The following is a 14,903-nucleotide window of genomic DNA, read 5'->3' as shown; positions in this document are numbered from 1 at the left end:
CATTGTAAGGCACGGTGCACTTAAGTAGAATATGAAATATGGTAAGGTACCATACCTTAAGTGATTTTGGTATATCATAAGATATGGGTCACATACACTTAAGTGGGCTTTTTAGCTTGCAGCCCACACAAGTGATTCTATAAATAGAACCCTTGTGTAGAAGCATTGGATTAGATGAAATTTCATTTCTCTCTCTTTCACTCAAAGCTTTCATCCGTAGTAGCTAGCACTGAGATCAAAGGAATCCGTTCGTGTGGACTGAGTAGAGGCGTTGTCACCATTTAACGTTCGTGATCACTTCTTAGATCTACATCAAAGGTTTCAATCGCCACAAGAGGTGACGATTTCGATCATTGATCATGCCTATTCGTAAGGATCACTAAAGGAGAAAATTTTAATTTTCGTTGCATTTTGGATCGCAATTCTCCTTCATTATTATTAATAAATAATTCAATACAAGTACCAAAAGTATTGGCCTCTAGGGTTTGCACCAATAGTACAGTACATTGGAAATTACAGACCTTTTTCCATCTTTCCTCATAATCATAACATCACCAATTCCTTCAGCTGCTAGAGTATTGTCATTTACAAATTTTACCATGTTCTTGATTGAGGGTTTCATGTTGAAAAAACAATCTTTCCTACCATTCATGTGTGATGAGCATCCTGAGTCCAAGTACCATTGGTCCTAAAATCTTTCTTCATCTATTATTGTGACCATCAACAACATCTCTTCTTCTTCTTCATGCTTTGCAAAATTTGCATTATTATTTTATTTCTTTTGTTTTTCAGGACAATCAGTAGAGTAGTGACCATACTTTTGACAGTTGAAACACTAAATGTGACTTTTTTCAAGTTTCCGACCACCATCTATTCCTCTACCTGCAGAACCACCTATTTGGTTGCTTTAATATGAAGACTTTCTCTTATTCGACCAACCTCATTCTTGATGATTTTAACCAGTCGAATTATTGTAGCTTCCTCTACCTTTGTTGCCGAACCACTTCTTTTTACCTTTATTTTCTCTTGCTGATTGTGCTTGCAAAAACATATCGCTCTTCGACTTGCCTATGGCTCTTTCTCCCGTTCTTTGTTCATGAGATTCAAGCGTCCCTTGAAGCTCTTCCTTTGTAAATATTGACAAATCTTTCGACTCTTTTATGGCTACTACCACGTGGTCGAACTTTAGAGCCAATGACCTCAAGATCTTTGTGACAATCGGTCTTGATGTCAACGCCTTTCCACATACCTTGATTTGATTCACTAGTTTTGTAACCCTAGTGAAAAAATAAGTTATGCTTTCATTGTCTTCCATTTGAAGCAATTCATACATTCTTTTGTAAGTTTCTAACCTCACTTCTTTCACCTTTTCTGTGCCTCCAAATGATTTTCCAAAATTTCTCATGCTTCTTTCGCTGATTCAACATCACTAACCTTTTCGAAATTGTCTACATCAACATATTGATGGACATAAATAGAGCTTTATAATCTTTATTCTTCAATTCTTTGTCTTCTGCCTTTTCTTCATCTGTCGCGTTTGATGCAAGCAACGTCACTCCCTCCTTCACAAGATCCCAAAGATCTTGATGGAAAAACACAACCTTTATCTGCTTGCACTAATTCTTGTAATTCTGATTCTTCAGAATTGGGAGACTCGTTAGAAAATGCCTGTTTGAATGATTCATCACCATCGTATTTTGCTTCCCATGAATCACTCATCCAGTGCTCTGATACCAGATGTTGGAAATTCACCAATTTCCCTTTAAGAAATTCACCAAAACCTATGGAGAGTTCCACTGCAATCTTGATGAACAATATTCAATCACACAGATTGAATTCCTCTTGTTTTTCACTCTTCACTTGAGTGAATCAACCAGTCTTGGTCGCAAGGTTGTCTTCTACACAATTTTAATGGAAGAAGAAAGAAAAATTGAGTTTGGGAAGAAAAATAAAATTTAGGGTTTACGATAAATTGAAGAAGAAGAAGAAGAAATTTTTATAGAGTTTCTCTCTGCTCTTAAATTGAGAATTGTTTTTATTATTTGCAACTGCAAGTATGTGTTATATTTTACAATGATAGGATTACTCCCTATTTATAGAGGTGGGTTTGATTGCTCCTCAAGCAAAGCCCAAAATACCCAATTCTTCTAACACTATAAAATTGGGCCTAAGTAAAAATCCATGTCGAGACTAACTTCTCGACACTTCAACAACTAGGTGTTTTGACAACAACATGCGTTGACACCATGAGTTACATTCTTAACACTTTTATCTCTTGATAGTTTAATGGAAAATAATAGGCTACATGACATATTTAGAAAATATAAACATCTTGTAGAGTTGTAATGGATAAAGAATAACATAAATGTTTCTTGCTACGACTGGAAAAGAGCCATCAACAGCCTTAACTTTTAAATTACTTGCACATGGATTATATTAAGAAAACATATTAGACTCTTGTGGCGTGTGATTAGTAACACATGAACCAATAATACGAGTATGACTTAGTTTGACACTATAAATAAAGAGCTAACTCTAAAAAGATTTGGAGGGAGACCGATACCTTTAATCAGACCATGACTCCGAGTAGAGTTTAGGATATCATAGTAGGTGTATTTTACAACATTCAAACTTGTTTTTCCATAGGCAGGAACATGAGTGGTTTTTTCAATACCTTCCTCCGTCAAATTGGTTTTCCAAGAAATAGTTAAGAATCTTTTGGATTTCAAAAACATCTAATTAGGATATGCTCTTGCTGGTTTCACAACATCACCATTAAGAAAACCACATTTTCCTTTTCCGTCAAAGATAATTCGAACACTTTAAGATTAACATGTCTAGATTATACCATTTAGAAAATATTAAAAATTAATATGTAGATAATTATTGTGAATACACCTCATTAGTATAAGGGTTTTGTGTTTTTGTAACCATTGTCATAACCATCACCTTAATAGTTTTCCTGATTTCCTATGCCATAACTAAATCCATTACCACAACCAACACCTGACCAAGGCTACAATCATTTATGTACACGACGAAGTCTATTATACCACCTCCTTAACCTCCATAATCTTTTTGGTCAATGTGGTCTCTACAATTACCATTACTAATAGAACCATTAGTGATGAAATATCTGATGAAGGCCTAAGCTAGTCTAAAAATGAGTCACACCTAAATATTTTTTTTAGAGATGCACCACATATGACACTAGTTGTGAACCAATTTACAATAGCTCCCCTAACTCTGACCTAAGGTCGTGATGCCATGTTAAAAGCACTGTATAGTTACAGAGTATGTTTATTTCAATAATAAAGTTCCCTTTTTTTATAACAGAGAAAGCATAAAGGCAATCCACAAAATTAAGAAATGGTTTTAAAAATAAAATAAAGTGTAATAAAAAATAAATAGTATATAGACTAACAATGAATAGATATTTAAAAACTCACCTACTAAGCCCCTTAGATATAACCCCCTTATGAGAATTTTATCTGACACCCCATTAATAGAATTTTTACCATAATATTCCCGCACTTAAAAAAATACAACTTTCACTGTTTATTTGGTCTTTTTTTCTTTTAAAATTTTACAAAAGATTTGTTTTATACCGTGTTTTTTGAAGCTTTTAACGGATATTTATAAATAACGTAATTTACCATTAATTTTAGGGTTAATAGCTATTTTGCCCCTGCCATATTTTGAGAATCTTTGACGTGACAAATTTTTTTTTAGTGTCGTGTATGGCCTAGTTGGCTTTTTATTTTCATTTTTTTCAACCTATGAACCAAACCCATAACATATAAGCCAAGCCCAAAACTTCATCTTCAACCTTGCTCAATTTATCATCTTCATCTTCATCAACATTAGAGATGACGACTTTTGAGATAAATCTAACATTCTTCCATCAATTGAAGTAGCCAAATAGTTTTCAAAACTTATCTCCATGACCATCATAAACACCAAAAAATGAAGTTGACCCATCCAAATCAGTATATGCATCATGCTAACAAAACGAAAATAGAGTGAAAAATCATCAACATATTAACAAACCAACTGAAATCAATCTAAGTCAGGCAAAATCAACTGACTAAATTGTAATACACAAACTTAAAAAACATAGTCAACAACATCACATTCATTCTTGAAATTGCAATTCACCGATCAACCATTGCTTCTTTTCAAACAACGAAACAAAAAGAGAAAATCATATCTTCTAATTCCCCTAACAACATGAACATCTTTCAACCAAAATAACAAAACAATGCTCTAAATCAATAAATACACTACAATCCCCTGGTCTCAGGATTTGTTAAGAAATGGAAGAAAAAGGAAATGAATTGATAAAATTAGCAACTGACAACATCTTCCATTGTTGGATGTTAGCCTTGCATGGATGATAAACCATATATAAGACTGTGACTTTCACCATCATCAAAAATCTTCTCAATTTTGGGAGTGTTGAGATATATCCCTATTTCTACAAGGAAAGAATCATCAAGTTTAGTGTCTTAAAATAGAAATTGAAGAATCATAATAAGCATGTGTACTTAAGCCTTGAAGAAGAATGAATGAAGAATAAGAAGATTGTAACTATCTTTCTCTCTCTCTCTCTCTCTCTCTCTCTCTGATTCTATTTTTATCTATTTATTTATGTATTTTGTTAAATTTCATTCAGTTATTAATCATGATTAATTTGATGATATCTTGAAGCATATCGTGTGTACAACTCTAGGAGGTTATATTAGTTAGATATGATTTTATATTTTATTTTATCAAGTGAGCAAGGTTGAATATGAAGTTCTAGGCTTAGTTCATATGTTCTAGGCTTGGTTCATAGGTTAAAGATAAATATATTTGTTGGGACATCTTAACCAATATGAGCAACTAGCCTAGATAATAAGGGGTGTGAGGAGTATGAAAAGGTCTTGGGTTTAAATCTTATTAAGACCAAATTTTTGTGTTTTTCATATTTAAATATCCATAGCCAAAACCAATAAAAATTAAAGAGCCAACATGGAAAAAATAATGAAAAATTAAAATAAAAGCCAACTTGACCATACACGTCAGTAAACTTTTTTTAAAAAAGGCTTCCTCATCAAAGATTCTGATGATTGGGTTTCTTTAGGGGCCAAAACAGGATAATTTTAATATGCCAGAGAGAGTATCTAACCTTTTTTTACCGGTGGATTTTTCAAAAATCGCAAATATGGCAAAGGGAAAAATAACTATTAACCCTTAAATTTAGGCCGTTATATTGTTAATTTAGTATTTATGCAAGACTTTTAGCAAAAAAACCATGCATTTTTACTAGAGGAAGAGACTGCAAGATTATTCTAGGTTGACCAATACGGAAGAGAGAGCAAATTCCAAGTGCTCTGGTAGAGGCGGAGGATATGACTAAGAGCAGTTTCATCTTAGGGTAGGTAGAGTAGCCCCTACTGGTTCTCACTGTAAGAGGATCGAGCAGTCTCGGTTACCCCCACATGTATCATAGAGGTGGTAGAGTTGGACAGGCCATGAATATGAATGTTGAGCCGAATGCTTCAGTTTTTTATTATGTTGAGGTTCCTTCTATGGATGATGCCGAGGTTCCTCCTTAAGATGATATTGAGGTTCCTCCCCAGACTGATACATAGGTTCATGATTTAGATGATACAAAGGTGGTGGCTCAAGGTGATACAAATTTGTATATAAACACAGATGGATGGTTCTCGAAAGAGCCCAATGACCCTACCTTGCTCACTAGGTATGTCAATTATGTGACATTTAGATTATGGTAGGGAGAGGTTTAAATATTTAATTTTAAGTTATTTTTATTTATCACTAATTAATTGAAAGTAATTTATGGTTTATACTTTAATTGTTACATGGCCACACCCTATTGAATGAGCCCACCACCCATAGGGAAATGTTGAAGAAATTCTCTGATGTGTAGCTGTCATATGAGGTCATGGTGATTGTCACTGATGTCGACCTACTTCTGTTGGTGGACTGTTCTCTCACCATGCTCGACATTCCACTGGTGCCCGCTTTTTTTTGAGCGATTACATAAGGATACATCCTCATTTCATCTTCCATTTGCTGAGATGACGATTACCCTGAATGATGTCTCCAACCTCTTCTAATTCACACTTGCAAGTAACTTCTTCATCACTCTAGTCATTAGCCAAAAGATTGCGTGTATGAAGGCTAAGTAGTTACTAGGGGTTACATTGGGGATGGTCTTCGAGGAGTTCAGAGTTAACGGGGGTGATCACTTTCATCTCTCTATTGGCTCCAGGATACGTAAAAAAGAATACTTGTACGTTTTATTCTTGCACCTTTTTTCTACAAGCACGAGGTTGGTCAAGAATGTTGTCACTCACCCTATTCAACGAGAAGCCATTCATATTCCCCTTCTCAACAAAGTAAGTTTATCTTAAATCTCCGAATTTGTTAGACTTTATACTACAACTAACTGTAACTAATATATTTTCAATCTTTTTGTTTTAGGTGGTCAGTTCTAGGGATGAACTACAACAGATGTCCCAAACACGCTATAGTAGTCTATCGTAATCTTTTAGACAACCTTGGACCAGAAGATGTATTACAGTAAAACAATTCTAAATTTGGTTTTAAAAATTACCAAAGTACAAATCTTCTAGTCATGTATTTTTCTTAAACAGTTTATCTGGAGGCGTATCTGGGTCGTGACCATCAGGTTAGCCTTGACGATGTTGTAGTTTGGACAACAAAAACACTAACCATCAGGTTCACTAATATGGATATGCACTAGAGTGACCGTGTGAAACTATAGTTTGGCATGCAACAACAAAATCCAGACCACCTGACGTGTTTGGGAGAATGGCATCAACAAAGAGTCGATGCCCAATGAGGTTATTCCGATTGAAGAGACTTCAATAAAGAAATGTGTCGTCATTGGAAGAATCAACGTCGACACATCTTAAACGAACAAATCATATAAGGTGCTAGACCAACTCAACATTATATGAATTGGTTTAGATCGGTTACAACAACATAATTTGTGTCTGAGTCGAGGTATTTGATCGATCCACGCCAACGAGCTTCGTCATCATACGCCCAACAACAAACCCCCGCCCAACAACCAAACCCACGCCATTACTAAACCCAAGAACAATATCAACCCACCCAAACCTAACGACCAACCTCACAACGTCACCATACCATATACACCCAACCACCAAACGCCCAACTCCGCAACCAATTCATACCACACACCCAAACACAACACCAAGATCATGACCCATACCACCAATAACCACATGCCCCCATCACATCTTACTATAGTCCCGATGATTCATACGATTCCACACCATCCCACCATAGCCCCCCACCAATGAACACCCAAACATCCCACCGCCAAAGCACCCAACCATTGTATGACATTCTTACATCACAAGAACCATTGCTTCGTTTCCAAAATGATTCAATGTCCCAATTCAACCAACCATACCGTCCACACATAACCCAACCACAATGATCCAACTACGACAACATGGGCACCAAACTCAATTACGCAACGCCGTTGACGACAATTCCCCAACTATTGGGAGAAATGATGACAAATATGTCAAATACCCTGGAACCCTCAAACCAACCACCTTTTCCTAATACCAACACCCAAAGACCCAAAACACCTCAGAGAAATCGTGGGAGACCTCGAAGGCGGGTTAATGCACTGAGATGTGGAACAGAGGGACGTTTTGATCAGACGGGTCATTGAATTTTATAACATAATGTTGTGTATTTGAATTTTATAAATAATATATTATGAATTAGTTTTCATTTTATTTTTTTTCAATTTTTTAAAATTATAATTATTAAAATTAAAAAAATAAAAATAAATAAAAGAGTAGCCACATGTAGTGGCGCATAGTCCTACTAGATGCATGCATGCGCCACTTGCAGTGGCATGATGGTATGCATGCTGTCGCCACCACCATTGACACTTGAGTGTAAAATGACAATGAATGTGCCATAAAGGATGACGCATCCTCTTGTCATCCAAATGAAACATGTTTAATTTGGTAATTAAATTGAAAACGTGATTATTTTCATATATGTTTTGAAAAAATTGATTATTTAAAAAAAATTGCAAATTATTAATGCATGTTTGGATTGACTTTTACAAAGTAAAACACTTCTATTTCATTTCAATGTGAAAATTATTTTTTTTTCTTCATTTTTTTCCAAAATCAATTCTCCTCCCTCTATTTTATTTATTTAAAAACTACCATTCTTAACTTTTGAGGTGAGTAGCAATCAACTCTATATTTATTATATTTTAGTTGTTACAACTCCGTTTTATTTTCCTTCTTTACCTTTCTTAATTTTCTTCATTTGCGTACTTTTGTTTACTTTGTATTAGTATTTATTATCATTTTATTAATTATATATTTAAAATCAATTTTGATAAAAATTATTCAAATATTAATTGATAAAAATCAATTCTATATTTTATATCTAAACATAAATCAATTATTCTAAAGTTCATTCAATTGAAATTAATTCTATTAAATTCAACTATATAAAATCAATTTTATCTAATTATTAAAACGATTCAATTGACAACTATATAAAAATATTAGATGCACGAATACTATTTGAAACATGCCACATCCGACTCCTTCTTCTTTAATAAAGTTGATTCAAATCCTTAATTATTTATAGAAGTAAATATTTTATTAAGAGATTACTTATTTTAAAATGGGAGGACATTACCTAATATAGAATCGCCTACTTTACTAAGAGAAAAAAATACTTATTTTTAGAAGTAAATATTTTAAAAATAATCACAATTAATTAGCATCTACAAAAATAAAACAAAAATTACTAGTTTCCTAAAACATACATACCCCTACTATTAAACAATTAACATAGTACTAAAATTTGAAAAAGTTGAAAAGGAAAAAAACAACACAGGGTCAGTAATTAACTCACATTTATTAAGTTTTATAACAGTGATGTTTTGTCCAAAATCAATTGTCATGTTCCATATCCAAATATAAAGAGCCAAAAGATTCTTATGTTATCTTTCAAATCACTTAACACACCCGTGCTTTTTTTACTTAAGCATTTCACTCTCTTTTGTCTCATTTGCTTGTTCTTCTTCTCCTTAATACCATCTTACCTACGGATATTACATAACTCATCTTTGAATCTTTGATGCATGGTTGAGTTTTTTCATGGAAAGTTGAAGGAAATTTCATATATCACAAAAGGGTTGTTTTCTTTTAGCAGAAAACAACTAAAGTTGTCATCTTTTTTGTTTTTCATTCTCTCAGCTTTTAGTTTGGAAGAAGAAAGTGAAGATTTTGCATAGGGAAAAATGGACCCTTTTGGAAGATAACAAAGAGGAGAGAGTCAGAAAAAGGAAAGAGAGGGAAAATCATTGAAGGGTAATATGCCAACAGTGTGGTTTTCTCTGAAGAAGTCACTACATTGCAAATCAGAACCCTCAGATGTACATGATCCAAAAACAAGGAAGCATTTAAGCACAATCTTGACAAAAAAAGGAGGTAGATCAGGCTGTTCAAGGTCAATAGCGAATCTAAAAGATGTTATCCATGGAAGCAAACGCCATCTTGAAAAGCCACCAAGTTGCAGTCCAAGATCTATAGGAAGTAGTGAGTTTCTCAACCCAATAACTCATGAAGTCATTTTGAGTAACTCAAGGTGTGAGTTAAAAATCACTGGTTTTCAAGAAGGGGTTAATAGTGGTGGTAACAATGCTAGTGGAAGTAGTGGTGGTGGTTCTTCAACTTTTGTTGGTACTTTGAGACCTGGAACACCTGGACCTGGAGGACACCCTACAATGCATTACTTTAACCCTTCTTTTAGGACTTCTTCAACTCCTCCAAGGAAATCTCCTTTTCTTTTGTCAGAAGGGTCTGGTTTTCATGGTGGTGCTGGTGTTCATTCAAGTAATAGGATGTCCCTTGAGACAGATTCTAATGGCTCTTCAACTGTTACTTGTCACAAATGTGGAGAACAGTTTAGCAAATGGGAAGCTGCTGAAACTCACCATCTCTCCAAGCATGCTGGTATGGAAATTCTTTACTTTTTCTTGGATTTTGTTTGTACAATTTCTTTTTCTGACCAAAAACTTTTTGGTCAGTCTTTGTTAGATATTCATAGTTTTTTTTATTGGTGAGGTGATGAATCTTAGAAATCAAGATACTACTTTTTGAATTTGGGGCTGTAAAGCTGATTTTGCTTTTTTCCATTACCTTTTTAATAAAGAATTTTGTTAGTATTATCCAACACATTTTATCTTCAAAATATCTAGGATAGTTAATAGTGTCTATCACTTTTCCATGATTGAGTGATTGCAGTGTGACTTAATCACAATTTGTTTTATATCATAAAAATGATGAATAATGTATCAGTATTGACATCTTCCGATACTGTGTTTTCTTGTTAATGCTTTTAAAACCTTCCTGAGCTTGTGATAGTAATAAAAATTCATGATTGAATGATGTATTTAGTGTTTGGTGATTTCACTTTGTTGTTATTTTTATATATAGTTTTGACATGTTTGAAGTTTCATGTATTTTGAATTCAAGATCAAGTTTTTTCCCTTGGCGCAGTTACTGAACTTGTCGAAGGAGATTCATCAAGGAAAATAGTAGAGATAATATGCAGAACAAGTTGGTTAAAGTCTGAAAACCACTGTGGTAGAATTGAGAGAGTTTTGAAGGTGCACAACATGCAAAAGACATTAGCTAGATTCGAAGAGTACCGAGAGATGGTGAAAATCAAAGCAAGCAAGCTCCAGAAGAAGCATCCTAGGTGTTTAGCGGACGGAAACGAGCTTTTACGGTTCTATGGAACCAGTGTTGCTTGTTCTCTTGGTCTCAATGGTTCGTCAAGTCTTTGCCTCTCAGAAAAATGCTGTGTTTGTAGAATTATCAGGAATGGGTTTTCTGCTAAGAAGGAGCTGAAAGGTGGTATAGGTGTTTTCACAACTTCCACAAGTGGAAGAGCTTTCGAGTCTATAGAGATTCTTGATAATGAACCATCACTAAGAAAGGCGTTGATAGTGTGCAGAGTAATCGCTGGCAGGGTTCATAGGCCGCTCGAGAACATTCAGGAAATGGCAGCTCAAACTGGATTTGATTCATTGGCTGGAAAAGTCGGTCTTTACTCGAATATCGAAGAGCTCTATTTGCTTAATCCTAGAGCTCTTCTTCCTTGTTTTGTCGTAATTTGCAAACCATGAACCCGAATAAAGATACGCGTCTTCGCACATGTTTGGATTTACAATGAATTTGACAGAATCACGGTAACACTCACGGCGATTTCCGGCATGAACTTACATATTGTGTAGTTTTATGAACGCTTACCACTCTTCTATTTTGGCCTTTTTCTATGGAGGTTCTTTGCTTTACATATTTTGAAGAATTTTCATTCTTTTTCACTTGTGCTTGTTCATGTTAATTGTACTAATATTTACTATGAACCACCTATTCATACATTTGTATTTTTTTCATCTTCTTAATGACTGTGAATATTTTTACATCTGAATCAGAAAACATGAATTGTCACAACCAAAAATAAATATAGAAGACTTGTAAAATGATGACATCAAATTTATAGATTTAACAATAATTATCCATACATTATTTCCATTGGAAATCACAATGTAGTTGCTTGCTTGCAGGCTCTATCTTTGTGTCAGTGTTAATTAATTGAAGGTGTATAAATAAAATAGTCCTTCAAATGAACCAACTAAGATAATGAATTCAAATTCTTGCATAGGACAAAGTGTGAAAATTATTTGGTTTAATTTAGTACAATCCAATATTAGATTCCATAAATGTTAATTGACTAATATACAAGTGGTCCAAATGTGTTTAAAAATTTGTAATATAACTAATCAGTTACTTCTTGGCATCAAACTGTGAAAGGTCCTACATAGTGCATATATGGCAAGATGCCATATTTTGAATTTAATGTTGCTAGCCAAATTTATAGCATGTGACCCTTCTTAGATGGTTATGGTTCAAGTAAGGACAAAGATTGTTCTAATCTCGTGGACAAATATGAACAAGGAATTGAACTCAGAAGTATGATTGTTCATGGTTTAGGCATATACATGCCTTGTCTCATCTTCCTTTGGTTTTGTAAATGTTTAATTTTCAGCCATCATTTCAAGGATTTTATTGGATCATCATGATGAGAATGATAACCATTTAAGATAAGGTGATCGAGACGTTCGACCCCCCTTGCCCGTATTTACTCAATTTCGTTGTTGCAAATTTGAACCATCTGATTTTGATCAACCTGACCATATTTCTACTATGATTGCACGAATGCAAGATCATACAAATGACTAAAAGTCCAAATGCGGCAATATATACGAGTCTGGTGCTGCATGCAGAATCAAATAGATGTTGATTCTGCATGCAGTACCGTAATAAAGGTCCAACATATACGCATATGCGGTGATTAAGGTCAAACATATACGCATTCGCGATGACGAATAAATGAGTATAATGTGAACATGGTAGATTACTTGGTCATTTGAGGGCAATAACTCTCAAGAGCGTGTACCTATCTTTCAAAGAGGTGAGGGGGTTGGTAATGTCAATTCATTGCTGTAAACATCTGCACAGCTTTCAATTTCTCACGGCACATGCATGTCATAAATGAGTGTACTAACCCTCATTACACTTCCCTGGTTTGGTATTGAATGAAACACCATTAGATATTTCAAATTTGATACTACTACACTAAGAGGTTGCTGCACTTAACTTGCAAATTAGCCTGTAAATCTTACACAACAATAAAAACCTCTTTTATGGTAAATCTTCTGAGTTCTCATAGGTTTCTCTTTTTAATATTTGATGCAGACTTCACTAGTTGTTGATAGATAGTAGTATTCAATAAAGACAAAGGAAAAAAGTTGGGAAAGATAAAGACATCAAAAGTTACCAAAAACTAGTAGTGGATTTACCAACTTAACCTTTCTCCTTGCGTTTATCCTCTGCCTATATAGCTAACTTTTAACCAATTTCTTTTACTCTATCTTTAGCATCATATTTACATAGCATGATAACAATGTTTGCAATGATTGCAAAATTGTAAGTATCTGCTCAAATTTTTTTGACCAACAGTTAAATATCCAATTATAAACCAAAAATAGAGATGAAAATTAGAATAGTCTTTGCAAGATCTAATTTAAGATGTCACAAAAAAAATTTTGAATGATCGGACGCATTCAAGTATAGCTGGTCGTCTGATTGAGATCAGACGGTTCTGATTTAAAATTGGTAATTTTGAAAAAATCAAATCAATTTTTTCTGAACTGTGCTATCAAGATCGTGTGATTTATAACACCTTAATAGCATGAATGCAACGAAAACACGACCTTAGGGGATTCGATTTCCACACCATATTTGTTTTTAAGAAGTACAGAATTTGGCCATAAGTCAAATATTTGAGACTAACTTGTTGATAAAAACTTTTCAACACTAGTTGGTTTGGATGACTAATTTTAGGGTTCTAACTAAAATGGGAAAAAGAAAAAACTTAAAGAAAGTGTGTGTGAATGAAGTGAAGGATTCAAATAACAAAATCATCTACTACCTAATAATGGTGAAAACGATTCATATCTACTCATAATATAACTTGCATTACCAAAATCATGCAGAAATTAGTTGATAAGCTATTCCTCAATCAAATTAGCTTAGATATTTTTGAAGTGATTTCTATAGGGTTGATCTTTTGTACGAGACTTTGGTCCCCATTCTAAGAAACTAGAGTGATGAAAGTACAATAAAATTAGGTCACATTTACTCTACACAAACACAACATATGGACCAACCATCATTTAATTGTGATGATTCACATTAGACCAGACACAACTATAAGTTCTTGGTGCTTTTGAATCCATCAATACCTTCCTGGAACCACCATGTATCATGCCTCAAATTTTTGGCATGAGGGTTCTATTTCTGTTGATAAATAATTAATGTTGGCTATGACATATTATTGTAGCTAGGGTAAGAGATAATGAAATGTACTACAAATGTTTTTGAGCTCATGAATACCTTAGTGTAAGTGTGTAATTGCCATGTATCATGCTTGAAATTTTTGGCATAAGGGCTCTTTTTTCTATTTTTTGTTGTTGATTGAATGAGGGTTGTATTTCTATTGATGATTAATTATGGCTATGGAATTCTATTCTTGTAACTAAGGTAAGAGGAAATGAAAGTATACAAAAAGTAAGGTAGTGGTTTGAAAGTTTACTTCATTTATTTAATGGCAAATAAATATGTTTTTTATTATAATTTAAAATAGAGAAATTTTACACCCACATATCATTAAACACCCGTATTTTACTGTTCATAAAAACACTGAATGTGAAATTTTATAATAATAAATAATATTTTTAAGTTTAATATTCTTTTCAGTCCTGTATCTTAATTTCGGAATTTATTTTAGTCCCTTAACTTAAAAAAGATTCATATTGATCAATTAACTCTTCAAAACACACTGTATCCGTTCCTTTTGTCTTATTAGCGACGAATTTAACAATTGAGTTTTGAGTTTTTTTGCCGATAATTAGACAAAAATGACTAATATGATACATTTTAAAGAGTTAAAGAACCAATATAAACAATTTTAAGTTAAGGGAGCAAAATGAACCCAAAGATTAAGATACGAGACTAAAAAGGATGTTAAGTCTATTTTTTAAAAGAAATATAATTTTTTTTTATTATTTTTGATTAAAGGGTACCGATATATAATTGTGTGATTAATCAACTTTATAATTTTATTAATCAAAATTTTATATTTCATTAACCAACTTTATTTTACTACTACATTATTTTTAATATCTGAACGTTTATTAATCAACTTCGTAATTTCATTAATCA

General features: G+C 33.5%; 1 protein-coding gene across 1 annotated transcript; it reads left to right on the top strand.

Moving 5' to 3' along the window:
* Window positions 1-9,018: 9,018 nt before the first annotated feature.
* On the top strand, window positions 9,019-11,539 carry LOC127101409 (uncharacterized). Its single transcript, XM_051038828.1, has 2 exons — window positions 9,019-10,064; window positions 10,611-11,539. Exons 1-2 carry the CDS (start codon window positions 9,425-9,427, stop codon window positions 11,240-11,242), a joined length of 1,272 nt encoding a protein of 423 aa, XP_050894785.1. The 5' UTR covers window positions 9,019-9,424; the 3' UTR covers window positions 11,243-11,539.
* Window positions 11,540-14,903: the final 3,364 nt, after the last annotated feature.

Source organism: Lathyrus oleraceus, chromosome 7 (assembly GCF_024323335.1).
Source record: "Lathyrus oleraceus cultivar Zhongwan6 chromosome 7, CAAS_Psat_ZW6_1.0, whole genome shotgun sequence".
Taxonomy (NCBI): Eukaryota; Viridiplantae; Streptophyta; class Magnoliopsida; order Fabales; family Fabaceae; genus Lathyrus; species Lathyrus oleraceus.
This window is presented reverse-complemented; position numbering and strand designations above follow the sequence as displayed.

Excerpts from the sequence above, each read along its gene's own strand:
- LOC127101409 (XM_051038828.1), top strand. The coding sequence starts at position 9,425 with ATGCCAACAGTGTGGTTTTCTCTGAAGAAGTCACTACATTGCAAATCA. Across the intron at positions 10,065-10,610 it reads CCATCTCTCCAAGCATGCTG|TTACTGAACTTGTCGAAGGA; the intron begins GTATGGAAATTC and ends CCCTTGGCGCAG.